This window comes from Microcebus murinus, chromosome X (assembly GCF_040939455.1).
Source record: "Microcebus murinus isolate Inina chromosome X, M.murinus_Inina_mat1.0, whole genome shotgun sequence".
Classification (NCBI taxonomy): domain Eukaryota; kingdom Metazoa; phylum Chordata; class Mammalia; order Primates; family Cheirogaleidae; genus Microcebus; species Microcebus murinus.
In genome coordinates, this window is record NC_134136.1 from 5,458,268 (window position 1) to 5,485,029 (window position 26,762).

The 26,762-nt window shown below is 49.4% G+C and overlaps 2 protein-coding genes across 2 annotated transcripts; one reads left to right on the forward strand and one right to left on the reverse strand.

Annotated features, from left to right (window-relative positions):
• The first annotated feature begins 1,233 nt into the window (after positions 1 to 1,233).
• GCNA (germ cell nuclear acidic peptidase) lies at positions 1,234 to 20,698 on the forward strand. The gene is made up of 8 exons (XM_075999299.1): positions 1,234 to 5,220; positions 6,751 to 6,824; positions 10,697 to 11,062; positions 12,445 to 12,517; positions 15,939 to 16,083; positions 17,732 to 17,870; positions 19,463 to 19,667; positions 19,962 to 20,698. The coding sequence occupies exons 1-8, from the start codon at positions 5,135 to 5,137 to the stop codon at positions 20,209 to 20,211; spliced, it is 1,338 nt and encodes a 445-aa protein (XP_075855414.1). The 5' UTR covers positions 1,234 to 5,134; the 3' UTR covers positions 20,212 to 20,698.
• A 2,153-nt stretch (positions 20,699 to 22,851) lies between these two features.
• CXCR3 (C-X-C motif chemokine receptor 3) lies at positions 22,852 to 25,375 on the reverse strand. The gene is made up of 2 exons (XM_012736182.3): positions 25,009 to 25,375; positions 22,852 to 24,043 (listed from the first exon to the last, which is right to left on the reverse strand). Exons 1-2 carry the CDS (start codon positions 25,018 to 25,020, stop codon positions 22,949 to 22,951), a joined length of 1,107 nt encoding a protein of 368 aa, XP_012591636.1. The 5' UTR covers positions 25,021 to 25,375; the 3' UTR covers positions 22,852 to 22,948.
• Between the last annotated feature and the right edge of the window lie 1,387 nt (positions 25,376 to 26,762).

Sequence of the window (26,762 nt, forward strand, 5' to 3'; positions counted from 1 at the left end):
AAGAGTCTCACTCTGTTACCCTGGCTAGAGTGCTGTGGCGTCAGCCTAGCTCACAGCAACCTCAGACTCCTGGGCTCAAGCGATCCTCCTGCCTCAGCCTCCCTAGTAGCTGGGACTACAGGCATGCGCCACCATGCCCGGCTAATTTTTTCTATATATATTACTTGGCCAATTAATTTCTTTCTATTTATAGTAGAGACGAGGTCTTGCTCTTGCTTAGGCTGGTTTTGAACTCCTGGCCTTGAGCAATCCGCCTGCGTCAGTGTCCCAGAGTGCTAGAATTACAACCACCATGCCCAGTCAATTTTCCCAGTGTCTTATGAGGCAAGGTCATTAATTGAGTGAGGGGGTTGGGGAAGGGTGGTTTGGCACTTTGAAGGCAGAAGTGCTACTGAAATATAATTCAAGAAGTGGACTACTGGTTTTCATCAATCAGTCAAAGCCTATTTAATACTCTCTGGTACACACTGACTAGTCTTTTTTAACCCAAGTGTCTTCGTTTTGTTAGTACTATCACAAGGTCGCCTTGATGACATACAGAAATACCTTACTTTAAAAATTACCGTGTTACACTGAGTTTAAATAATTGGATCGGAAAAGCAAATGGGTCACTTAGTAGGCTGGCTATTGTTTCAAATTTCCTAACAATGCCAAGTTTACTTAATTAGCATCGTGTTGCTATTTTCAATTCCTGATTTCAAGGAAAAGAATTCGCTTGCACTCAACTAGTGTTCTTGAAAGTGTGGTCCTCCAGTTCCCTGGGTCAGAATTGCCTGGGGGTGCTTGTTAAAAATTCAGTTTCTGAATGAGGCTTGGTGAAAACCTTCTATTTACTTTTCTGTCTTTGTCACTAAGCTGTTAGATCCTTGGAAGTCTTATTCCTTTTATAGCCCCAGTACCAAGCATATAGTAGATGCTCAATAAATGTTGAATAAGTGAATGAATGAACTACAGATATCCTCCTCATATGTAATTATAACATTTATTGAGTTGTAAAAATTGCCAAGGGAATATGGGTCTGTGGCAAAAATAAACAATACAAAAGCATATAAAGTAAAAAGTCAAAGTTAACCTTCACATGGATACATCCTCCCATTTTTCTGATGTATGAATAATTTAGTATTGATTCTTTTAGAACTTTTTCTATAGTCATATAAAAGCATGCGCATTCTTTATGATTTATGACTCCAGTTTTTTTTTTTTGTTTTTTTTTTTTTTTTTGAGACAGAGTCTCACTCTGTTGCAGGGCTAGAGTGCCGTGGCGTCAGCCTAGCTCACAGCAACCTCAAACTCCTGGGCTCAAGCAATCCTCCTGCCTCAGCCTCCCGAGTAGCTGGGACTACAGGCATGCACCACCATGCCCGGCTAATTTTTTCTATTTTGGGTAAAGATGGGGTCTCGCTCTTGCTCAGGCTGATGTCGAACTCCTGAGCTCAAATGATCCACCCACCTCGGCCTCCCAGAGTGCTAGGATTACAGGCATGAGCCACCCCACCTGGCCGGCTCCAGTTTTTTACACACACACACACACACACACACACACACATACATGTTTTTTCTTTGAAACAGGGTCTCACTCTATTGCTTGGGCTAGAGTGCAGTATTGAGATAACAGCTCACTGCAACCTCAAACTCTTGGGCTCCAACAATCCTTCCACATAGCTAGGACTACAGGCATATGCCTGGCTAATTTTTTTTTTTAAACTTTTTTCAGAGATGGGTTCTCACTATGTTGCCCAGGCTGGTTTTGAACCCCTGACCTCAAGTGATCCTCCCCCTTTGGCCTCCCAAAGTGCTAGGAATATAGGCGTGAACCACCATGCCCAGTCTCTGGCCCCAGTTTTAAAGGGGAGAAGTACTTAGGATTTTTCATAAAGTTTTTGAGGGTTTTTGTTTGATGTATCTTCAAAGCCTTCTAATGTGATTTCTAACTCCTTTCATGTTAGAGTTCTAGTTAAGCTCCTAGGCTCTTACTTTGATGCATATAGTTTCTTTCTTTTCTTTATTTTTTTTAGAGACAGGATCTGGGTCAGGCGTGGTGGCTCATGCCTATCATCCCAGCACTTTGGGAGGCCAAGGCAGGAGGATCGCTTGAGGCCAGGAGCTTGAGACAGGAGCTCGCAGTGGCTATTCACAGCACAATCATGGCCCACTGAGGCCTCAAACTCCTGGGCTCAAGCGATCTTCCTGGCTCAACCTCTGGAGTAGCTGGGACTACAGGCATGGGCTACTTCACCCAGTCTGCATATATTTTCCAATGACAGTACAGTAACATGAGCCATGAAACACAATCTAGGGACTTATACTCCTGGTGGTAAATTTTACTTGAAAAAGATACCAAACAAAATCTGCCTTCTTTTTTTTTTTTTAATTTCTTAATTTTTTAAAATTTCTTTTCTTTTTTTATTTTTTCTAGCCCAATTTTTGGAAGAAAAACATCTGCCTTCTTTTTTTTTTTCTATTTAATTTCTTTTTCCAATAAGAAGCAATGCAGTCTGCCTTCTTTTTGACCACAGATTTCTTCCTTAGTGCTTTCCTTAGACCACTTCTGTTGGTTACTATCCAACCTGGAATTGGATATTTTGCCTTTAGGGATTGGGGTGGGGGCTCTCTGTCACGTAACTTTCTGTATCATGTTTCCCATCCTTTCTTCCTTTTGCCTGACCTCTCAAAAAATATTTGTATGTGTATCACAAATATTTGTGTGTGTCTAACACCAATGTAAAAGGATGGATGAAGTGTGAATCACTTTTTAGTTTGTATATAGTGCTATTTACTGATAACCAAGGTCATGTCTTGACCCATACCTAGGAAAACTTACACCCAGCAAGAGTTTTCTTTCCTTACTAAAAAAATAAACTTGAAGCTTACTACTGAATAAGTCCAGTGTACAGTGGTTGCTAAATGAATAGGAAATCTAATCAAGAGAGTGAGCTAGCATGTGTCTTGAAAGACTGAAAAAGTACACAATGAGCCTAGTATCAGCCTCTAGGCCAAATGAAAAGTCCTAAAGAAGTGAAGTCTAACTTTCTTTTTTCCCCTTCTTTCTTTGCCTCCCAAGGCAATAACTTTTTTTTTTTTTTTTTTTAAATCTGAGACAGAGTCTTGCTCTGTCTTCTGGGCTAGAGTGCAATGGCGTCAGCCTAGCTCACTGTGATTTTTTTTTTTTTTTTTTGGAGACAAAGTCTCACTCTGTTGCCTGTGCTAAAGTGCTGTGGCGTCAGCCTCGCTCATAGGAACCTCAGACTCCTGGGCTCAAGTGCTCTTTCTGCCTCAGCCTCCTGAGTAGCTGGGACTACAGGCATGTACTACCATGCCCGGTTAATTTTTTCTATTTTGGGTAGAGACGGGGTCTCACTCTTGCTCAGGCTGGTTTCGAACTCCTGACCTTGAGCAATCCACCCGCCTTAGGCTCCCAAAGTGCTAGGATTACAGGTGTGAGCCATTGCGCCTGGCCTGCTCACTGCGATCTTAAACTCCTGGGCTCAAGCAGTCCTCTTGCCTCAGCCTCCCAAGTAGCTGGGACTGCAGGCATGTGCAGTCCCACCATGCCGGGCTAATTTTTCTATTTTTAGTAGAGACGGGGGTCTTGCTCTTGCTCAGGCTGGTTTCAAACTCCTGACCTGGAGCAATCCTCCCGCCTCGGCCTCCCAGAGTGCTAGGATTACAGGCGTGAGCCACCGCGCCTGGCCTAAGTCTAACTTTTGATATGTGAAACCTGGACTTCCTTAGAGCTATTATGTCTATCTCCTCTAGCATTTTGATATCCTCTGTGGCTACGTGTCACAATAACTAATGACAAGATTACCTCGATGTAGCCAGGCTCCAACAGTGAAGCGACACTTACTGCAGCGTGGCTCCGTGGCTCCTCTGGGCTGGAGTTTGGCCCGGTGTAATGAGTGGCTGTCAGTGAGATATCCAGTGGGCTGGCTGTCCAGGGAGCTGAAGGGTCCTGAACAGGAATGCGCTTGGCTTCACCTCGGGTAGTATGCACAGCCGTCTGGTAAGCGACAGCCACAGGCAAAGTGGCCTTGCACGAGCAGTGGAGAGCACATGCCGGGCCCAGTGGCATGTCATGAGGCAGAGAAGGAAGAGGCCCCAACATCATGGCTCACTGCACGGGGCAGTTGCAGCTTTGAAAACATCCTTTGTTGGCTCCCCAAGTGGACTTGAGTCCTTGGCCATTTACCTAGATAGGAAGCTCAGCAGTAGGTGCTGTCCGAGCGGTAACGCCCTAAAAGGGGACCTCCTTGCTCCTTTACCCTTTTTTTTTTAATCTGGTCAAACTTACAGCAAAATTTTATTTTAAACCTTTTGATTTTTAAATGCGATCTCTTCATCCTCAAGCCCTTTTTCCCATGGCCCCTTTCTCTGGACTCACTCACTTTCATATCTTAAATAAATCACTTGGCAGAAAACAGGCTTCTTACTGACAGCTAATGTTACTCGGCTATCATTCTCCCCCTATCTTTGATTCAGCAGTAAAGACTACTTAGCAGCTTGTTGCTTCTATTTTTTTTTTTTTTACCCCCACTATTGTGATCCTAACTTCATAAAGGCTTAAAGCCCTGCAAACCTTTTTGTATTTCAGAAACTCTGATTGGTTGTTCTCTTCACTTACTTGAGATTTGTGATGTTTGGTTGCTTATGATACTGGTAGCCTTCCTTTTAAAAAGTATCTTTTATAGGCCAGGACCGATAAGAATTTTTTTTAAAAAGTATCTTTTATTTTTGCAGTTTCATTCTCACTCTTGATTCCAGCGATGAAGACAATGAGTCCCATGAAGACAGTGAGTCTGGTAAGTAGAGTCCACGCAGCAGTAATTTACATTTTGAAGTGTCTTTGTAGAGATGGCTGAAATGTGATTTGGGACGTTTAGCATAAGCTGGTCCTAGGCTCATCTCATCTAGGACTCTCTCTAGGTTGGGGAAAGGAAATTTATTTTACTGCTGTTAGGAGCAGAGGAGTTTTTCTGGGCTTCTTTTCCAACTTACTTCATGTACCTTTTTTTGGCTCTGGGTCTCCTTACTTTGATCTCCTCTTTATCTTTCATGGGTTATGTAAATTTTAACCAGCTCTAATCTTTGAACTATGGTTTTAGGGAGTGACAGACATGGCTAACCAAATGTTATCATGCTTCAGATGCTTCCTAAGGCCCTCTTTCTGTCTCTGTGTTTAGTTGTGACCACAACAGAAGCCCCGAAGAGATGGAGCAGCAGGTGAGTAGGAGAATTATCGAAACTTGACTTTCTTTTTTTTTTTTTTTTTTTTTTTTGAGACAGAGTCTCACTTTGTTGCCCAGGCTAGAGTGAGTGCCGTGGCGTCAGCCTAGCTCACAGCAACATCAAACTCCTGGGCTCGAGTGATCCTTCTGCCTCAGCCTCCCAGGTAGCTGGGACTACAGGCATGCGCCACCATGCCCGGCTAATTTTTTTTATATATATATCAGTTGGCCAATTAATTTCTTTCTATTTATAGTAGAGACGGGGTCTCGCTCTTGCTCAGGCTGGTTTTGAACTCCTGACCTTGAGCAATCCGCCCGCCTCAGCCTCCCAAGAGCTAGGATTACAGGCGTGAGCCACAGCGCCCGGCCCGAAACTTGACTTTCTTTAAAGGGAAATAGCCTGATGCTCTGATTAAGAAGATTTAAGAGTAAACATCACATTTCCTCTGTGAACACTGGTTCTCAGCAAGATCATAATGGGTGTTTGACCTTCCAACCAGGTTCAAAATATTAGATTCCTTATCCCTGGCCCATTATCTGATTGGTCAGTTTCTTCTTCAAAATGTAAACCATGCCTTACTGCCAGTCTCCACAAATCTAAGCTCTTACCAGTTTTTCCTCCTCTTTTTTTTTTTTTTTTTTGAGACAGAGTCTCACTTGGTTGTCCAGGCTAGAGTGAGTGCCGTGGCATCAGCCTAGCTCACAGCAACCTCAAATTCCTGGGCTCAAGCGATCCTCCTGCCTCAGCCTCCCAAGTAGCTGGGACTACAGGCATGCGCCACCATGCCCGGCTAATTTTTTACATATATATATCAGTTGGCCAATTAATTTCTTTCTATTTATAGTAGAGACGGGGTCTTGCTCTTGCTCAGGCTGGTTTTGTACTCCTGATCTTTAGCAATCCGCCCGCCTCGGCCTCCCAGAGAGCTAGGATTACAGGCGTGAGCCACCGCGCCCGGCCATTTTCCTCCTCTTTAAGTGGGCTCCTGACGCTGATCTAGTCCTCCTCTGATCCAGTCTGTTGTACGCCCGTTCCACATGAATTCCTGAGGCCCTGCTTTGATCATATTGATCCCCAATTCAAATAGCTTGTCATATAAAAATCAAGCTGTTTAGCCCAGTATGTCAGTCAAATTTAGCAGTGGAGGGTTGATTCTTTTTTTAAAAAAATTTTTTTAGAGTGATGACATTTTCTAGCTAGACATTTCCCTGATCAGTTCCCGCCTGCCCCACCCCGCACCAAAAATATTTGAATGTGAACACTCTGATAGCCCATTTCAATCTCAACATGTGACAGACTCCTTCTTTTAAGAAGTTTGTGAGATGGAGGGAAAGATGCAGTAGAAAGATGGAAAAGATGGAAAATTAGGAATAATGGCAAGATTGAGTAGCTCCAAAGAAGGGGAACAGAATTACTGTGGGGAAAAAAAAATTGACAAGTGATCATGTTCATTGAAAATGCGATGACAGGGAGACTGTCGCATTCCTATTTCTCTTTTGTTCTTCCCCCCCTCTCATCACTCAGCTTCGAGATGATTGACTGGGAATTTGATGATGAATACTTCTCTAAGGAAAAGAAAGCCAGGCTATTGGAAACAGGTAGTGATGGCAAGTATACCACTCCCTTAGGGGAAGCAGCTGAGCTCTGAAACCTCATCACACACAGCAGTTTGGGGATCAGAGTCAGCAAACTTTCTGTTTGGAATCACTTACCGTATTTCCCCGAAAATAAGACAGGGTCTTATATTTCTTTTTCCTCAAGAAGACCCCCTAGGGCTTATTTGCAGGGGATGTGTGATTTTCCCCTCAAAGCCTCAGCTTGCAGCATGCACAGGGTGGCCGGGACCCGACAGGGGGAGCCGGCCTTGTTGGTGGGTCTGCCCACACCTTTCCGGTCACCTCTGGGACAGTAGCTGTCACGATGGGGCAGATGAGAGGAGCTGCTCGTCTTCTTTCCCGCTCCGCGATGACATGCATGGGTCGTGCAGATGCGCTGCGTAGCCACGCCCGCCACTAGGGCTTATTTTCGGGGTAGGGCTTCTATTGCGCAAATGCTTAGAAATCCTGCTAGGGCTGATTTTATGGGGAGGTCTTATTTTCGGAGAAACACGGTAGTAGCAAATGCCACCATTTCTTTCCTCCTATGTCCTGGTTGTGGATATGGCCGGGTTCCCTGTGCCTCTTGGTCAGTTTCCTAACACAGAAGCCACTGTTCTTTCTGCCTTAGACCTCGGGTGGCCTCCTCAGTAGAGTTCTTGCGCACCTAGAACTATACCAGGGGACACAGTGGAGAACTGAGGCTGAGAAGTATGGAGGCTGCTCTGCTCCTCCTCCTCCCTCTCTTCCCCTCCTTCTCTCTGTGTGGGGATGACAAGGAGGAGGAAAGGAGTAGGAGGCATGGACTCATCCTTCCAACTTGATGGACACTTGGGTGGGTGATGGCTGTGGGCCAGCTGGCAGTGACATGTCAGGGGAGATGCTTGCTTTCTCCATCAAGCTGTTGACATCTGCTGTTTGCCACTTCCTTTATATTTTCTAGAGAGTCCCGTGTTTCTTAGAGCCTGTTTTCCACAGCAGATCCTTGCCTCTTTGCATTCAAAGAGGCTTTTTTGTGAGGCTCAGAGGTTTACTTGCAGTTCAAAACCTACCTGCTCAGTGGGCACGAGACACAGGACCACTAGAAGCTTCTTTTTTTTTTTTTTATTTCGGCATATTATGGGGGTACAGATTTTAAGGTTTCAATAAATGCCCATTTCCCCCCCTCCCCCCAAAAGTCTGAGTAGAAGCTTCTTAAGCATTAGGGATGGTATTTCATTGATCTTTGTTTAGTCAGTACCAGGTGTAGGGCATGATACTTGGGTACCTAATTAATGTTTGCTAAGCTGAACTCAACTGAAAATGGGAGGCTCTTAAATTTAATTTTTTTTTTTTTGAGACAGAGTTTCACTCCATTGCCCGGGCTACAGTGCCGTGGCATCAGCCTAGCTCACAGCAACCTCAAACTCCTGGGCTCAAGCAATCTTCCTGCCTCAGTCTCCCGAGTAGCTGGGACTACAGGCATGCGCCACCATGCCTGGTTAATGTTTTTTTCTATATATAATTTTAGTTGTCCAGCTAATTTCTTTCTGATTTTTTTTTTTTTTAAGACACAGTCTCACTCTGTTGCCCGGGCTAGAATGCTGTGGCATCAACCTAGCTCACAGCAACCTCAAACTCCTGGGCTCAAGTGATCCTTCTGCCTCAGCCTCCCGAGTAGCTGGGACTACAGGAATGCGCCACCACGTCTGGCTAATTTTAGTTGATTGGCTAATTTCTTTCTATTTCTAGTAGAGACGGGGCCTCGCTCTTGCTCAGGCTAGTTTCGAACTCCTGACCTTGAGCAATACTCCCACCTTGGCCTCCCAAAGTGCTAGGATCATAGGCGTGAGCCACTGCACCCGGCCGATTTTTTAAAAGTAGAGACACAGTACTTATATAAAAAATGACGATAAGGCCGGGCACGGTGGCTCACGCCTGTAATCCTAGCACTCTGGGCGGCCGAGGTGGGCGGATTGCTCAAGGTCAGGAGTTCAAAACCAGCCTGAGCAAGGGCGAGACCCCGTCTCTACTAGAAATAGAAAGAAATTAATTGGCCAACTAATATATATAGAAAAAATGAGCCGGGCATGGTGGCGCATGCCTGTAGTCCCAGCTACTCGGGAGGCTGAGGCAGGAGGATCGCTTGAGCCCAGGAGTTTGAGGTTGCTGTGAGCTAGGCTGACGCCATGGCATTCACTCTAGCCTGGGCAACAAAGCGAGACACTGTCTCAAAAAAAAAAAAAATGACAATATACTTTCTCTGGCTACTTCTTAGATGACTACCCAAGAGATGTCGTGGGCCACAGTTCCCTGCTAACCTGGGATATCAGCAGGGAAAGGAAAGGTGGCTTGGAGCCCTAGTCTCCTGTTGTTTCACCACCTGTCCCCTCAATTTTCCTTCCCCCTCCCTCTGTCTAGCTCTGGGTCCCTGTGCCTAAGCGGGACAGAGGTCAGAGGTCCGGGTGCTGAACGGGCTCTGACGTGATAAGCTGCTCCAATACTGAAGGGAACCCCAAGGAGGCAGCTTGAGGGCAGGGCAGGAGTGACAGGAACAGAAACTGGTTCACCACCAGAGGCCGCCAGGTTCTGACACCTTGAATCAGAAGAGCCGTGTTCTTTTGAGGGTGAACTTTTAGCTAAGGCTGCTCTTACCTTGCTGGTCTGTGGGCTCCACCTGTGGGTGGCTGTCCCAGCAGTGTACGGTGCTCTCCCAGGGCTCGTTCTGTATGTTTCTTTGCTGTTTTTCACGTGGCATTTCTTTTATTATTGTAATGATTTTTATTTATTTATTTATTTTTGAGACAGAGTCTCACTCTGTTGCCCAGGCTAGAGTGAGTGCCGTGCTGTCAGCCTAGCTCACAGCAACCTCCAACTCCTGGGCTCAAGCGATCCTCCTGCCTCAGCCTCCCGAGTAGCTGGGACTACAGGCACGCGCCACCATACTCGGCTAATTTTTTCTATATATATTAGTTGGCCAATTAATTTCTTTCTATTTATAGTAGAGATGGGGTCTCGCTCTTGCTCAGGCCGGTCTCAAACTCCTGAGCTCAAATGATCCGCCGCCTGCCTCGGCCTCCCAGAGAGCTAGGATTACAGGTGTGAGCCACCACACCTGGCCCCATTATTGTAATGAATTTAGGAAATTCTATGGAATGAAAGAACTGATGAGTTTTTTTGTTTTGTTTTGTTTTGAGACAGAGTCTCACTCTGTTGTCCGAGCTAGAGTGCCGTGGCGTCATCCTAGCTCACAGCAACTCAAACTCTTGGGCTCAAGTGATCCTCCTGCCTCAGCCTCCCAAGTAGCTGGGACTATAGGCATGTGCCACCATGCCCGGCTAATTTTTTCTATATATTTTTAGTTGGCCAATTAATTTCTTTCTATTTTTAGTAGCGACAAGGTCTCGCTCTTAGGCTGGTCTCAGACTCCTGACCTTGAGTGATCCGCCCGTCTCGGCCTCCCAAAGTACTAGGGTTACAGGTGTGAGCCACCGCGCCCGGCCCGGACAGTTCTTTAAATTACAGGAATTTAACTTGATGAGGCCCAAAACACCACTTTATTATTTTTATTTCTCTTATTTTGCTGTGGACTAGTGGAAATCTACAAGTCTGCAGACCTGTATTTGGGAACCCCTGTGCAACTACATCGTGCTACTTAGAGAGTTATGTGGAAATTGCCCCTGGACTTTGATTGCTATTTTATCTGTCACTGCTGTCAGTAAAATAAAACAGAAATAGAGGGAAAACAATCCACAATAACTAATTCTTAAGTGTGGTACAAAATGTTATAGTTCCCAGCTCATTTGATTTGAGGCCAATAATCTGCTGAAATGCAGTGTATTATAAGGTGGGGGTGGAGGGAGTGTATATATATGACTGTGTGTCTGGCATTTCAGAAGAGATTCTGGAGGAGTTATTTGATATTGATGATGAGCCGATCATCATGGAGCCTCTAGTACTTGAAGAAGATGATGAAAGCAATGATTTGAAGGATCCTGTGCTAAAAGAAGGGGATTCCTGTGATCAGGGCCAAACTGCCTGCGATGAGGAAAAGCTGGACGAGTCTGCTGTCTCCCAGCACAATGCCTCTGATGATGTTGCTGAGCAGGATCTTGGTGGAAGTCTCGGCCAGCCACCAAGTGATCCTGGGGCTAACCTAGAGATTTCAGATGGAAAGATGCCAACTGATGAAGAGCCTGAATCCGTGGTGGAACAACCAAGGAAAAAGAAGCAAAAAACCAAAAATATTTGTGTGCCAGCCGGTAAGCCAGTCATGCCAAGTTTGTCTCGTTGGGTCTGCCTGTCCCAGCTGCCAACCCTGTGCTGTTTCAGCAATTTCCTAGTGGCCACTGGAGGCAGCCATCCAAGCGAAAGGATTGTTCTGGGAATGGGGGAGGAATGCCCATGTGTTTCTCATGCTCCTGTATCTTAGTGTTCTCTGTTCCACAGGCCTGGAGTGTTTCCTGCCTGTGTCCCCTTTGTCCTGAGGATATCCCATTTTTCTTAGGACCCAGTCCAATTGTCACTTCCTTATGAAGCCATAAGTCAGAGTGGCTCCTCCTTCTCTGGGTTCCCTAAGTTGTAGAGCCTGTCTCTACTAAAGCACTAATCACAGTTATAATATATTCCCTTTTTTTTTTTTTTGAGACAGAGTCTCACTCTGTTGCCCAGATGAGAGTGCCGTGGAGCCTAGCTCATAGCAACCTCAAACTCCTGGGCTCAGGCGATCCTCCTGCCTCAGCCTCCCGAGTAACTGGGACGACAGGTATGTGCCACCATGCCTGGCTAACTTTTTCTATTTTTTTTTGAGACAGAGTCTTGCTTTGTTGCCCAGGCTAGAGTGAGTGCTGTGGCATCAGCCTAACTCACAGCAACCTCAAACTCCTGGGCTCAAGCAGTCCTCCTGCCTCAGTCTCCCGAGTAGCTGGGACTACAGGCATGCACCACCATGCCCGGCTCATTTTTTCTCTATATATTACTTGGCCAATTAATTTCTTTCTATTTTTAGTAGAGACGGGGTCTCGCTCTTGCTCAGGCTGCTTTCAAACTCCTGACCTTGAGTGATCCTCCTGCCTCGGCCTTCCAGAGTGCTAGGATCACAGGTGTGAGCCACCAAGCCCGGCCTTCCTCATCTTTTAATCTCCCTCAGGGTCTAGCCTGGTGCTTGGCATGTAATAGAGATTTAATAACTTTTTGAAATAAATGAATGGCACTAGTGATACATAAGTCTCTGGCTATTGCACCTTGCAGGATGGGTCCTAGAGGAAGGTAGGATTTGGCGTGCACCCAGGGAGAAGGTGCTGCTCCGGCTGTGAGGTAGTCCTCGGAGCGAGCGTGTGAGCTGTGCCGTGCTTCGGCTGCATGTGCTTCCTCTGCTCGTACTGCCTGGCCTCTAATGGCACACTCCTGTACCTCCGTAGTCCTTGGCGGCTGTGACAGAATCCTGCGTGGCTCACGCTGCTGGCAGCTCTGTGATCCCCAGTGGAGACGGTTCGGCGTGACACACAGCCGTGTGCGGGCTTCAGTCACTCGTTTAGACATGTTGCTCTGGGCTTGGCGGTGGGGGATGCTCCTGGGATTGCCTTTCTGTCACTCGCTTGATGGAACCAACCTTCAGGGTATAAATGAACTATTATCCTTTCAGCTGTTAAAGGACAAAAAAGTGGGGCTTCCAAGAAGAAACCCAGCGCAGCAAAAGTTGAAAAACTGGAGGATGGGTATGTACCGCTCATATTCAGTGGAACCGTAGTTGATTGCACAATTGTCACATGTGGAGCAGTCCCTTGGGCATGTGCTGGGGAGAATGCAAGGGGATGAAGGAGTCTGGCTGGTTTTGGGGGGTAGGGAACGCTTTCTGCCCCCCCAGCATGTCTGTTCTCTGAGGTTGCCTTTGTCTTTTTTTTTTTTTTTTTTTTGGAGACAGAGTCTCACTCTGTTGCCCGGGCTGGAGTGCTGTGGCGTCAGCCTAGCTCACAGCAACCTCAGACTCCTGGGCTCAAGCGATCTTCCTGCCTCAGCCTCCTGAGTAGCTGGGACTACAGGCATGCGCCACCATGCCCGGCTACTTTTTTCTATATATTTTAGTTGGCTAATTAATTTTCTTTCTATTTTTTTAGAGATGGAGTCTCGCTCTTGCTCAGGCTGGTTTCGAACTCCTGACCTTGAGGGATCCACCCGCCTCGGCCTCCCAGAGTGCTAGGATTACAGGCGTGAGCCACCGTGCCTGGCCTGTGCCTTTGTCCTTAAACTCAGATCAAAGAATGTATAGCCAAACAAGACACTTTTTTCCAGGCTGGACACAGCCTCATGGCCACTAGTGTTCACTAAACTGAGGCAAAGGCAGTGGAAATGGTGAAAAGGCAGAAGCAACAAGTTGCTCTGATCGTCAGAAATGGAGGGAGGGGGATCGAGGTTGTCTTCTAGGCTTTTCTAGTGCTCTGGGTGGACCTAGTGAGTCTTACCACGTATAGTATGTGAATTCTTAAAGCTTAAATGTTAGAATGAAATGCACTGCTTGTTCCTTTATTTTTCTTAAGCTATATATAGTTGATGCTCAAAACAACTGATCATTTAGGCCAAATACATGTTTATACTTAAAGGAAAAAATGAACACATTTTCTCATTTAGGTTCCAGGAACTTCTCACTTTTTCCTTTAAAAATATGATACAACAAGCATTATTTTCTTTGTTTTCACTTGCAGTCGGGAATAATATATACTCACATCAGAATTGTTTTAACAAGAGAAGGGATGCACTTGAAGGACTGTATGTTGTTTTTTAACCTGGATTTTGAAACAATAAAGGCATCTTAAGGAAGAGGAACAAGAATGATGTGTCAGGCACTGGGGCAACAGAGCGACTTGAACCTGAGCAGAAAGTCTGTTTCCACGTGTTTCGCCGCTGCCAGGAGCTCACCATGTCCTCTTAGATGGAGTCCCCTTTCAGGGAGGTTTCTTCTCTGGATTCCTAGATACATATTGAAGCTGCTTTGCCTATAGGGACATGTGTCTTGGGTAGCTCCCGGGTTGCTTTGCTAGAGAATGTGACAAAAGATAGGAGAAGCTGCCCCTTGGTGTCCTTGTCAGTCTGCATCATCCAAAGGAGACTAGCCTATTTGGACTTGTAGCTGTCGCCTTGACACTTCCTGTGTCAGTCTGGAGGCTTCCTGTTGTGCTCAGCATTGTTCCTGTGTAGGCCGCTTGCTGGCCATGGTGTCAGATGTCCCCAGTTTGGGGTCTCGTTGGTTCCTCTGATGTGGAAGTGCTCAGCCTGCAGGAAAGGGGCAGGCCTCCAGGTGAAGGTGCGCTAAGCCACAAGGCCAGCTTCCTTCGTGCACAAACACGCAGGGGTCCCGGGCCCTGCTGAAGCCTGCAGATGGTTCCGGTTTGCACCTGCCCTCTTTCCTCATGCAAATCTGCTTTCAAACCAAAGTCATTGGAGGCAGTAATGTTTGAGTTGTGGCTTCAGGCTTTGGGATGAAGACCCTTGTGTAGGCTGCCTTTGTCCTGTCTGGTACTTTCCCCTCTCGCCACCCCAACCTCCTCACAGAGGGTGTGTTTTGTGCCTTAAGGGTTAATGAATGTTCTGGCAAAATCTCAGTCTCTGGAGTTCTGTTAAGTCAGAAACTTGGTGTATTTGCTCCTGTTTTATCTTTCTAGCTTGTGGGCTCTTCTCTCTGTACTTGTGGGTTGTCCCAGCTAAGATAGAAATGCTTCACTTTTAAATAATACTTAAATTACAGTCCGAGTCCTTTGCGTGCTCAGCGCTATTCTTTGTGCTGTTTGAATTAAGCCTTGAACAATGGGGGCAGCAATTGTGGTTTAATAGAAAGACCACGAGATTCGGGTCAGAAGATTCATTGTCTCTGTGTCTCTGTGACAGGTCACTTATCCTCTGAGCAAAGTGGAGATTGTAAAAATAGTAATAGCTTCTTTGAAGGGTTATTGTGAGGATTAAATATGACAATACAAGAGCTCGTTCTTTGCAGATGATGAAGTGCGACACAAGTGGTTATTCTCTGTGTCCAGGGAACATGTGAGTTGCCTGCTTCAGCCAGAGTAGAACTGGTGGCTGGAAATAGAGATTGAGACCAAATTGACCGGGTCCCTGAGTGCCAGCCCAAGCAGTCAATACAAAGCCAGAGGGGGCCATCGATTAGGAAAATGAATCTGGAGGGGGGGGTGTGTGTGTGGTTGGAATGAAAGAGAAAGGTCCTGGAGGAAAAGGACCCAGAGGAATGGTGTCATGTAGAGGCATGAAGCGGAGGACAGGGATTTGAACTGGAGTGGGGACTGCGGGGCTGGCCAGGAGCGGCTGGCTGGGCAGGATCCCATGCAGGAGGTAGCAGTCTCTGTGCCCTTCGAACATGGGGTAAGGGAGAACAGGAATTTAAAAATGCCTCCAAGGTTTTCAGCCAGTTATAACAAGTTTGCTAATTGAACGTGTTCCGCTGGAGGTACAGCGGAAGTTTGCATCAGGTAAATTCGGATCCAGGTGTGGGGATCAGTCGTGTGGAGGTTGAAACCAGGCACTTCATGCCTTGCAGAATGTGCAAAGAGAAGGGGCTACAAACGGAGGCTTCAGAAATGCCCCCATATCTAAGGTGGGTGGAAGGGGGAGCAGCAAGTTCTGAAACTCCCTTGACATGACCTTTTATACATTTATTTCTCCTATTTCTTTTTTTCTTTAATTTTTAATTTTTTGATTTTCCTTTTTTTTTTTTTTTTTAAGACAGAGTCTCGCTTTGTTGCCCAGGCTAGAGTGAGTGCCGTGGTGTCAGCCTGGCTCACAGCAACCTCAAACTCCTGGGCTTAAGCGATCCTTCTGCCTCAGCCTCCCGAGTAGCTGGGACTACAGGCATGCGCCACCATGCCCGGCTAATTTTTTATATATATATTAGTTGGCCAATTAATTTCTTTCTATTTATAGTAGAGACAGGATCTCGCTCTTGCTTAGGCTGGTTTTTAACTACTGACCTTGAGTAATCCTCCTGTCTTGGCCTCCCAGAATGCTACGATTACAGGCGTGAGCCACCATGCCCGGCCTAATTTTTTTATTTTTTTTCCTTCCTTTCTAAGTAGATGCAGATTTCTCCTATTTCTTAAGCCATACAAAACTCAGTTGACTTTACCTTTGCAGGCACCCTACGTGCAACATACCTGGATGTTTCTTGCTTGGCCTTGAATACTTAAAGCAATATTCCGGAAGGAAATTCAAGCAAAATAAGGATGAACTGGTTCAGAAGATCTACAGCCTATTTAATAGCTCCGTCTTTGATCAAAAGGTAGGATCACTAAATAAGCATTGAGGAGCACCTATGCGCCATCAATCCTGGGTGCCGTGACAAGTGCTAACTGTGTATACTCCCTGCCTTTGCCGAGAGGCGGTTTAGGTGGGGAGGTGAGACGTGTATACATGGAAGAATGTGTACAGGTTCTAATGTATGGGACAGATGGTTGTTACCACAGGAGATCAGCAGAGGGAGAAATGGCTGAGAGCCCGAACAGTCAGGAAATCAGATCGCCTGGAGGAAGTGAGACTCTCTGGTTCTTTGAAGGATGGTAAGGGGTGAAAACCGTGTTGAGGGAGAAGGTGTGTGTTGGGGCCTATCAGGAAGAGAAGATTTATGTGGAAGGATAATGGGAAAGAGCTGTGTTACCTTGGGCAAGTTACTTAACCTCAGTTTGCCTCAGTTTCCTCATCTGTAAAATGGGGGCAGTAACAGTCCTTACTATCTGATAGAATTATCATTAAGTCTACGTAAGTTAATATGCATAAAGTGCCTAGAACAGGGCCTAGGACATAGTAAGCTTATTATATTTTGATAGCATAGGACCAGGTAACGGAGGGCCTTGGGAATCAGGTCGGAGGAGATTAGATTTACACGAGTAGGCGCCTCTGCACCAGGAGGGGCATGACATGAAGTGGCTGCTGAAGGAAATTAATCTGACAGTGGCCTGTGGATATGGACTGGATGGGTAGGTATGGTGGCTGGCTCACGCCTGTCATCCTAGAGCTTTGGGAGGCCAGGAGTTTGAGATGGAATCTGGAGGTGGGAAGACCTGTCGGCCACTGGGATTTTTAGATTATTGTCCCTGGTGACAAGACTTTCTGGAGGGAAGTTCTCGTATCTTCCTAAAGGTTTCCCAGGCTTTGGTGCCCTTCCTGATGACAGTGGTGTCATGTCAGAATCTGAAGTGACCTGAGTCATATTTTCAATTCAGCCTCGCCACTCCCATGCACAGGCTGCCATCTTGCCCACCTCAGCAAGCTTGTGTTTCTGTCCTTGGGTGTCCCAGACTATTGTCTCATGCAGGGGAGTCCAAATCCTGCCTTCACGTGGTCTGAACAGTCTCCCTTGTGTCTGTTTTTTTTTTTTTTTTGAGACAGTCTCACTCTGTTGCCCGGGCTAGAGTGCCGTGGCGTCAGCCTAGCTCACAGCAACCTCAAACTCCTGGGCTCAAGCGATCCTCCTGCCTCAGCCTCCCGAGTAGCTGGGACTACAGGCATGCACCACCATGCCCGGCTAATTTTTTCTATTTTTAGTAGAGACAAGGTCTCGCTCTTGCTCAGGCTGGTTTTGAACTCCTGACTTTGAGTGATCCTCCCGCCTCGGCCTCCCAGAGTGCTAGGATGACAGGTTTGAGCCACTGCACCCGGCCCTCCTTGTATCTCGATTGCCTGTTAGTTGTCTTTACCTGGACTTCAACTTGGCTTTTCTTCTCCCCAGAATGTTTAGATTTGTGTGCCCTTTGGACAGATTTCTTCTCAAACTTGCTCTGAGCCAATTTTGAGAGAGAGAGAGGGAGAGAGAAAATTGGGGGAGAAAATTCCTTTTCCTTTTTATCAGAGGAAGGAAAACTCTGGAGTGAATGTTTTCTGATCTGCTAGAACTGCTTTCCGACTCTTTTCCGTTTGCTTTCCATTCTCAGCTGCCGGAGAAGATAGACATTGCCTGGAATAAAAAGATGCTGAGAACTGCTGGCTTATGCACCACCGGCGAGAAACAGCACCCGAAGAGGGAGCGCTTCGCCAAGATCCAGATTGCTCTGAAAGTCTGCGACTCTGCAGGTGATCGCACGGGCGTGGCGGCTTTCTCGTCACGCTCTGCCTGTTAAATTACTCCTAGCCGGCGGCCAGTATCACAACTTGAACTGTCATTCCTTGGTGGACAGGCCTACTGTGCGTTGCTTAGAGCTATGTCCCCGCCCCCTGGGCTGCAGCCCGGTACCAGTCTGTGGCCTGTTAGGAAATGGGCCACGTATCACCGCCTGAGCTCTGTCTCCTTCCCATGACCCTCCCCCCAACGTGGAAAAAGTGTCTTCCATGAAACCAGTCCCTAGTGCCAAAACGGTTGGTGACCCCTGGCTTAGAGGACATTATTGGATGTTTCACCATTCCTGTAAATCCAACTCAGTCTTTCTGCTAGGCCCACCTTTCTCTCTGCATGTCCCCATGCCAGCAGCATCTCCACTCTCTCACCAGCTGAAGTTCAAGGTCCCATATATCTGCCAGTCACCAAATCTTCCTTCTCCATCCGTGAGTCTGCCCAGGAATGGGCTGTCATCCCCGCTCAGTTAGTCTCCTGCACACACTGCATTGCTTTACTGCTGAGAAATCTAGGGCGTTTTTCTTCCCAACATTTTTTTTGTTTGTTTCAGACAGGGTCTCACTCTGTCACCCAGGCTAGAGTGCAGTGGCACGATCATAGCTCACAGCAACCTCCAACTCCTGGGCTCAGGCGATCCTCCTGCCTCAGCCTCCCTAGTAGCTGGGACTACAGGCGTGCGCCAACCACATCTGGCTAAATAATTTCTATTTTTAGTAGAGGCTGGTCTCAAAGTCCTGATCTCAAGCAATCCTCCCTTCTCAGCCTCCTAAAGTGCTAGGATTGCAGGTGTGAGCCACACCCCAGCCTCTTCCAACTTCTATTATATTCAGAAACCTAGGGCTTTTCAAGGCCTAGAGCCTGGCTTTTGAGGCCCCCACTCCACGTGGCCAGTCTCACTACTTCACCAGTAGTCCACAGGCTGGGTACAGTGGCATGTGCCTGACTCCCAGCTACTTGGGTGGTTGAGGCGGGAGGACTGCTTGAGCCCCGGGGGTTTAAGGCTGCAGTGCACTATGATCACACCTGTGAATAGCCAGTGCACGCTAGCCTGGGGAACATAGTGAGACCTAGTCTCTAAAAAAAAAAAAGTACTACGTGCTCACGTGTTTCCCCACACCCAGAATGGCCTTTGTAACCTTGTAGATCCAGTCAATTGGTAAGGGCTCAGCTCCGATCGCAGTTCCTCCGTGGAGCTTCTGACCAAATCCCACAGCCACAGTGACCGCTCCCCGCCCTGCCCTGCCCACCTCCATTCCTGAAAGGCAGAAACCAGGTCTTGTCTACATGTTTTTCTAGCAGCGCCCCACTAAAAGATGAACACATTGGAGCTGCTCCAAAAAGACCCGTTCACCAAAGGCTCCGTGCCATGAACAAACTTGGGCTGAAGTGGGTGGAAATTTCACTTTCAGAATTCTGGGAAGGCAACACTCCTGGCCGCCTGCGTGTGCTTCTGACGATGGCTGTGCGGTGTGCTGAGAGTCTAGGGTAGCTGGGTGGCAGGCCAGAAAAGGCTCGGCTTTAGTGCTCGCTTTCTTTTCATTCCTCTTTCAAGACCGACTCCGCGATACTTTGATCCATGAGCTATGCCATGCTGCCTCCTGGCTGCTCGATGGCGTCCGTGATTCTCATGGTGACACATGGAAGTATTATGCCAAGAAATCCAACTTGGTGCACCCGGAGCTGCCCTTGGTCACCCGTTGCCATAACTACACCATTAACTACAAGATTCAGTATGAATGTACTCGGTGCAAATCCAGGTAAGAAAGACCTTTCTTCCCAGACTTTTCCCAGTTATGTTTTATTACGGCCTCCAAGTGGCTCTTCAGTGACTTTTAATCAGTAAAGCCGATTGCGATCTGACTCTCCTTTCCGTGCTCTTTCTCCATTCTCCTTCCTAATTTGAATTGGCCCGGCCCCTACTGCTGCTTGGTACCCCATTCTCTGAGAACCCAGAGAAAATTCTTGCTTTGGGCCCCAGGCCGACATCTCAGAGCTGATGCCGAGGTACAGTGACTGATTCCTTTGTTGTGTGGTATTCCTTTCCTCGCTAGGATCGGCCGCTACACCAGATCATTGAACACCAAGCGCTCCATCTGTGCCGAATGCAAGGGGTCTCTGGTCATGCTGCCCTTAACTCGGAAGGATGGGACCCCCATTACACCGCATGTGCGCCCATTTGCCAAGTATGTGCAGCAGAATTATAGATTAGTTCTGCATAGCAATGCGGGGATTACCCACGGGGATGTCATTAGAAAGCTCAGCAAGGATTTTGCTGCCAAGAAACAAAACAAAGCTCCTTAAGGCTGTCAGAGGATGTATTTGTATGAGCAGAATCCTTTAGCTTAGATAAGAAGTTTTAGAAAAACCTGTTTCTGTGAAGTTAGCAATATTAGAATGTAAGTACATTTTTTGATTCATGTCACTAATGCTGATTATTCTTAGCCAAAGGCTCTATTGCTAACCACCTTGTGCCCTTGACAGTACTCTGAAGCCCTTCGGATCTACCTTGAGTTTTATTTTGACGCCATAGTTTGACTTTGTAAAACAAAATGCAAAAGAAAAATGAGTTAGAGTGGCAGGTTGGAGGAATGAAGATTATGCTGGAAAGAGAACAAGTTTTAAAAGCAGTGCTTCCAAACCAGGGCTACTGTCAGATGTAACCTGCTCCACCCACCTAGACAGACAAGACAAGTGTATTTCATGAATTTAGTCGCTAATGACATTGAATGAAGCCATCTGAGCCATGTAGTTGTTCATAAAATGAAATAAAAGTGTTTTCTGCATCTCACTTGTTAGCAAAGTCTGTTCGTTGACTCCTAGTGCTTAGAGAAGAACAAACCGTCAGTTCTTTTGCCCAAGATGCGGACGTCTGAAGCCCCTGGGACGTGTCTCAAGGAGCACCTCCACTCTGTTTCTGATTTCTGAGGCTTCCCATGAGTACTTTCCCTTTTGGGAGATACCCAGCACGTGGACTGGAACCCACACTGTATTCTTTCCCTAGGGCTGCTTCAGCAAGTCATCACAAACAACACAGATGGATTATCTCACAGTTCTGGAAGTCAGAAGTTCAGCACGGGTCTCACTGGGCTAAAATCAAGGTGTGTCAACAGGGCTATTTCTTTCTGGACGCTCTCGGAGAGAATCCGTTTGTCTTTTCTAGCTTCTAGACCAGGGGTCCTCAAACTTTTTAAACAGGGGCCAGTTCACTGTCCCTCAGACCATTGGAGGGCCGGACTATAGTTTAAAAAAAACTGTGAACAAATTCCTATGCACACTGCACATATCTTATATTTTGAAGTAAAAAAAACAAATGGGCAAAAACACCCGCATGTGGCCTGCAGGCCGTAGTTGGAGGACGCCTGTGGTAGACGCTGCCTACATCCCTTAGTTCGTGGCCTCTCTCCGCCTCCACAGCCAGCAGCATCGCCCTCCCTGACTCTCTCCTCCTCTGCCTGCCTTTTCCACTTTTAAAGGACTCTTGTGATTACACTGGGCTCACCTGTTTAATCCAGGCGACTCTTCTTAAAGTCAGCTGAGGTAACATAGTCACAGACTCAGGATGACAGTGTGGACATCTTGGGGGCTTGTGTTTCAGCCTGCCACGGGCATCTTCACCAGTCTAGCATCGCTGATGCTTTTTATAGGCTACATGTGTTCTGTCATTTTCCTTTCTTCCTTCCTTAATTTTGCAGAAACTTAGAGTGGCCACAAACTCCAGACCACAAAGCCAGGTGGGCTTGGGTGTGTTTATGGGGTGGGACGAGCTTCCCCAGCTAACTCCTGGGATTCCTACTTCCCATTCCCACCTCCAGCCGTATCTGCAGTTTCCTCAAGGGCCCAGCTGGCCTGCGAGACCGCAGGATGGGGCGGGGGCGGGGGGACCGACAGTGCAGTGTACCCACTCAGCCCTTCACCCTCTGCCGTGGCCCAGTAGCCCTGCCACCTGCCCTTCCGGGCAGCCTGAGTTTCCTCCGCTTACTTCAGCCACAAACCCTCGCCCTGGAAAATGCTCGCCACAGTCCACCTCCAGGTGGCCGTGTGTTCACGACCGTTGGTGAGTCGCCCAGCCTTGCTGCTTTTCTGCAAGCCCACTGCCATCTCCCTAGTAGTCGCCTGCGTCACCCTCCCCTGAATGACCAAGTCCGCCTTCTGGCTGGTCTCTAATACCATCACCTGATCACCATCCACCTTTCAGTCTTGTTTTCAACCCTTTCCCTACCTGAACCCTTAACTAGCCGGTTGGGGCCGCTTATATTCCTCTGATAGGCGTTGCTGTTTCCAGCCTCCCCACCTCCGCTACCGTCCTCCCTTCTGCCTGGAAATACTGTCTTCACCTCTCTTCGCCCTTGGGAATACTCCTTGTCCTTTAAGTCTTCAGGAAGCCTTCCCCATGGCGCCGCCTTCAGTGCTCTGCGCCCCAGCTTCGTTGTCCATGCGCGACTCCTTTGCCTCATGGCGCAGGCTGCTGGCATCGCTCCTTCTAAGCACATCTTTCCTGCTGTCCGGAGCTGGAGCTCAGAGTCTGGCTCTTATTCATGTGACAGCCCCATTCCCCGATTGTCCCAGCCAGTGGCCTAACTGCTTGCCCTGTGCTCACGTGCCTGGTGTTTGCCTGGGAATGAAACGACAATGCCAGGAGGGCAGAGCACAGGCTGCAGAGACATCAGCAGAGGCAGGACAGGGCGCCGGGGGAGGCGGGGGAGCAGGAAGCGCATACCCAGAGGCTGGGGAGGGCTGCTGGAATGATGCGCCCACACACCCTGGTCCTCAGGATCTTGTTTATTACAAAATTTGAAGCAGGATTGTAGACATAAAAATAGGAATGAGCAAATACAGAGATCTTGGGGACCACGGCCCACAGTTGCTGCTGAGCTGCAGGCCTGGGCCGCAGCCCCACGGGGCCAATGTCCCCTGTGCCCCTTTCCTGTCCACACGGGGAAGGCCAAGTTCTGGTTTCCAAATGAGAAGGGCAGTGGGGAGGAGCCTGGACCGCGGGGGCAGTTGGGCGGCGGGGGAGACGGGAGCCCGCACTCCGGCCTCACAAGCCAGAGTAGGAGGCCTCTGTGGTCTCGGACCAGGACGAGTCGCGGCGGGAGGACGCCGGCTGCCGCTGGCCGCCTCTCTGGTCGGGGCAGCCCAGGCGCCAGAGCAGGGTCCACATCCGCTCTCGGAACTTGACCCCCACGAAAGCGTAGAGCAGCGGGTTGAGGCAGCAGTGCATGTAGCCCAGGCCCGAGGTGACCGACTTGGCCACATCCACACGGCTCTCCAGACCACAGTTGCGGGCCAGCGCCCCCAGGTCCATGAGGATGTCCACCAGCACCACCAGGTGGTAAGGGGTCCAGCAGAGGGCGAAGGCCACCACCACCACGACCACCAGCCGCATGGCGCGCAGGCGCCGCTGGCCCCTGGACACCAGCAGCACGGCCAGGATGCGGGCGTAGCAGTAGGCCATGACCAGCAGGGGCAGCAGGAAGCCAGCCACCAGCTGCAGGACCCGCAGAGCCGTGCGGCCCACCTGCGGGAAGTTGTACTGGCAGTGGGTGGCGTTGAGGCGCTCGTCGTAGCGGGCCGACAGGAAGATGAAGTCTGGGAGGGCGAAGAGCAGACAGAGCCCCCACACAGCCATGCAGGTGAGCGCCACGCGGGCGCGGGGGCCCCGGCGGTAGAGCTGGGTGGCGTGCACTATGCTCAGGTAGCGGTCGAAGCTGATGCAGGCCAGCAGGAGCACCCCCGCGTAGAAGTTGATGTTGAAGAGGGCGCCGGCCACCTTGCAGAGGCCGGCGCCGAACACCCACTGCACGGCCGTGTCCACCGCCCAGAGCGGCAGCGTCAGCACCAGCAGCGCGTCGGCCGCCGCCAGGTGCAGCAGGAACGTGTCCGTGCTGCTCAGGGCCGCCCGGCGGCTCAGCAGCACGGCCACCACTGCGCCGTTGCCCACCAGCCCCAGGACAAAGAGGAGGCCGTAGAGGGCCGGCAGGAAGGCCCGGTCGAAGTTCAGGCTGAAGTCCTGCGGGCAGGGCGGGGAGGCACAGCAGGAGTCGCTGTCGTTTTCTCCATAGTCATAGGAAGAGCTGAAGTTTTCCAGGAAGGACGCGATCTCAGACACATCTAGCACTTGGTGGTCACTCATCTGCAGAGGGAGGAGAAGGTGACAAGGGGCCCGGCAGCCAGTCCTTCCAGATTGAGTCTGAGGGGCGTTCCTCCGAGCAGCTCCTCCCTAAGGCAGGTCCTGACCAGCCCCTGTAACTGTCCCCAGCCTTTCTTCCAGGGCCACACCTGAACCCCCTCCATCCACACTGGGCTCTGGGACGCTGACTTCCCTTCTCAGAAGCTGCTTTTCTCTCACCCTTCTGGGTGTTCCCATTGGCCCAGGGAGCCTGGGTAGAAGGAAGAGCTTCCCCGAGGTTGGCACTCAGAGCCCTCCCTGGCTGCCGAGCCTGTGACCATTGCCCTGCGCCCCGGCCACACCTAGTGCAACCACCTTCCTCCCCAGGGGCCTCCCCGCCGCCCCCTCTCCCAGTCACTGGCCCTCCTCTCCCCTCTTCAGCTGTTGTCCGGGGACCCCAACTTCCTGACCCCCATGGGGACTCCCTATGCAGTCCCCCTAAATGCATGCTTTCTGCCTGTCTTCCCCCTCCCCCTCCCCTGTACCGAGGCCTGTGCACCTGTGCAGCCACCCACCCCCTGGGGGATCCCCCACCGAGCTCTAGCAGGAATCTCCTCTACCCCCTTGCCCACACCCCAGACCACCCAGGCCCGCAGGCCTTCCCACGGCCAATTCAGTCCCACACACAAAAGTCAAAGCCCCAAGTCAGCTGAAGGGAAGTTCAGAGGTCAGCAAGCTTGAGCCTCAGACCCCACCCTGGCTTTTGCAAGTAGGCCCTAAAGCCAGACAGGGGAGGAGACTCGCCCGTGGTCAGTGGCCAAGCTGGGTTCCCAATTCCCTGTCTGGTGCTCCTCCTGACCCCTGCAGCTGCCACCTACTCACCCAACCCCCTGGTGGCCCTGGGCTGTGGGCCAGCCCTGGTGTTTCCCTACTGTCCTGGGTTCTCCACTCCAGGCTGTGGCCCGGCAGGGTTGGGCAGCGGCACTTACCTCAGGGACCATGGCTGGGCTGGTGCTCAGGCTGCCGGGCCGCGTGCTGCCTGCCCCTCTGCTTGGCTGCTTGTGGCTGGAAACCTGCGTGCGCAGAGGAAGTGAGGGTTTCACGCGGTTCTCAGCAGCAGCCTCTTCCAGCGGGTGATGTGCACGAGACGTGCCCGGAGCCCCGGCCGCGCAGCTCTCTGCCAGCCATTCCCGGCCTGGCTGACGCTGCTCCTCCACCGCTCGGGACCAGAGAGGCTGGGCCCTAGGGAAGGTCGGGGGGTGCTGGGTGGGGGCAAGTCCCTTGAGGGGCGAGGTCTGAAGGAGGAACAACGCAGCTGGGAAGTGAAGGGCAGCCCTGCTGCCAGGGGCAAGAATTATTTCTCCCAAAATGAAAAAGAAGAAGAAGGACTTCTCCTATCCTGGTATCTATTCAGTAGATTGGAACTCGTGCCCAACTGCCCTGGCCTGGAGTTAGTTGATCTTTGCATGATTGTAAAGACTGGATCGTGAAAGGTTAGTTAAGTCTGTAAAGGAGAGTCACTGTCATAAAAATTCAAATATTAAAAGCAGTCCATCACTCTAAGTCTAGTTCTTCACCATGGCCCCTCCCCACTAATTAGCAGGGGGAAGGAAAGGGAACTACTAGTAATGAACTTGCTATGTGCTAGACATTGCTTTAGGTGCTTTCTCTAACACTGCCTCATTCCAACCGCATGACTCCCTTGTGAGGCAGGGGTTGTCCGGCCCAGTGATTCAGAAAGCGGAAAGGCCTTTGCCAGGCAGCGAGCCAGCAAGGGTGGGCGTGAGGACTGAACCCACGGCCGTCTCACTCTCCTTTCCCCACTCGTCACACTGCCTTCAGTTTCTTTTAAATGGCTAGACTATGGTATATTCACGTAGTTCAAATGCACTGAAGCTATGTATTTTAACATGGATGCAACTAGAAAAGTCAACACCTACTCGGTGGGAGAGGCATGTTCCAGAATATTGCGTACAGTTTGACACTGCTTACAGAAATTCTAAAAACCACTGGAAAAAGCAATACTATGCTGTTTTGGATACAACTGTTCTCAAAGTTTAAAACAGGAGCTGGGACTGGGCGCGGTGGCTCACGCCTGTAATCCTACACTCTGGGAGGCCAAGGCGGGCAGATCGCTCGAGGTCAGGAGTTCAAAACCAGCCTGAGCAAGAGCGAGACCCCGTCTCTACTATAAATAGAAATAAATTAATTGGCCATCTAAAAATATATAGAAAAAATGAGCCGGGCATGGTGGCGCATGCCTAGTCCCAGCTACTCGGGAGGCTGAGGCAGGAGGATCGCTTGAGGCCAGGAGTTTGAGGTTGCTGTGAGCTAGGCTGACGCCACGGCACTCCAGCCTGGGCAATGGAGTGACATTTTGTCTCAAAACCAAAACAAAACAAAACAGAAAAACAGGAGCTGGAGACACCATGAACTCATGAAAGCAGTTGCTTCTGGGGCGAGAAGGGGGAGAGGGGTCGGGGAGGGTCCGTAGGCACCTCCTGATTTTAAGGAAAAGCTGTAAGACAGCCTCAGTGTCCCTCTCCCCACGTGCCTCAGCTCTCCCTGTCACTCTGTTCTCATCTGCAGCGGCAAGGTGGCCCCTGTGTTGCGTCTCCCAAGCAGTTTCCTCCTCCCGCCTCTCCCGCAGTGGGCGAGCAGGGAGAGAGACAGGCACGTGCTAGCCCATGGCCTGGGGGCCCTGTTTCAGCCAGAGTGTCCCCCTAAAGCCTCCGGGCTCCTG

Excerpts from the sequence above, each read along its gene's own strand:
- GCNA (XM_075999299.1), top strand. The coding sequence starts at position 5,135 with ATGCTTCAGATGCTTCCTAAGGCCCTCTTTCTGTCTCTGTGTTTAGTT. Across the intron at positions 12,518-15,938 it reads GTTGAAAAACTGGAGGATGG|GCACCCTACGTGCAACATAC; the intron begins GTATGTACCGCT and ends TTACCTTTGCAG. Across the intron at positions 17,871-19,462 it reads GAAAGTCTGCGACTCTGCAG|ACCGACTCCGCGATACTTTG; the intron begins GTGATCGCACGG and ends TCCTCTTTCAAG.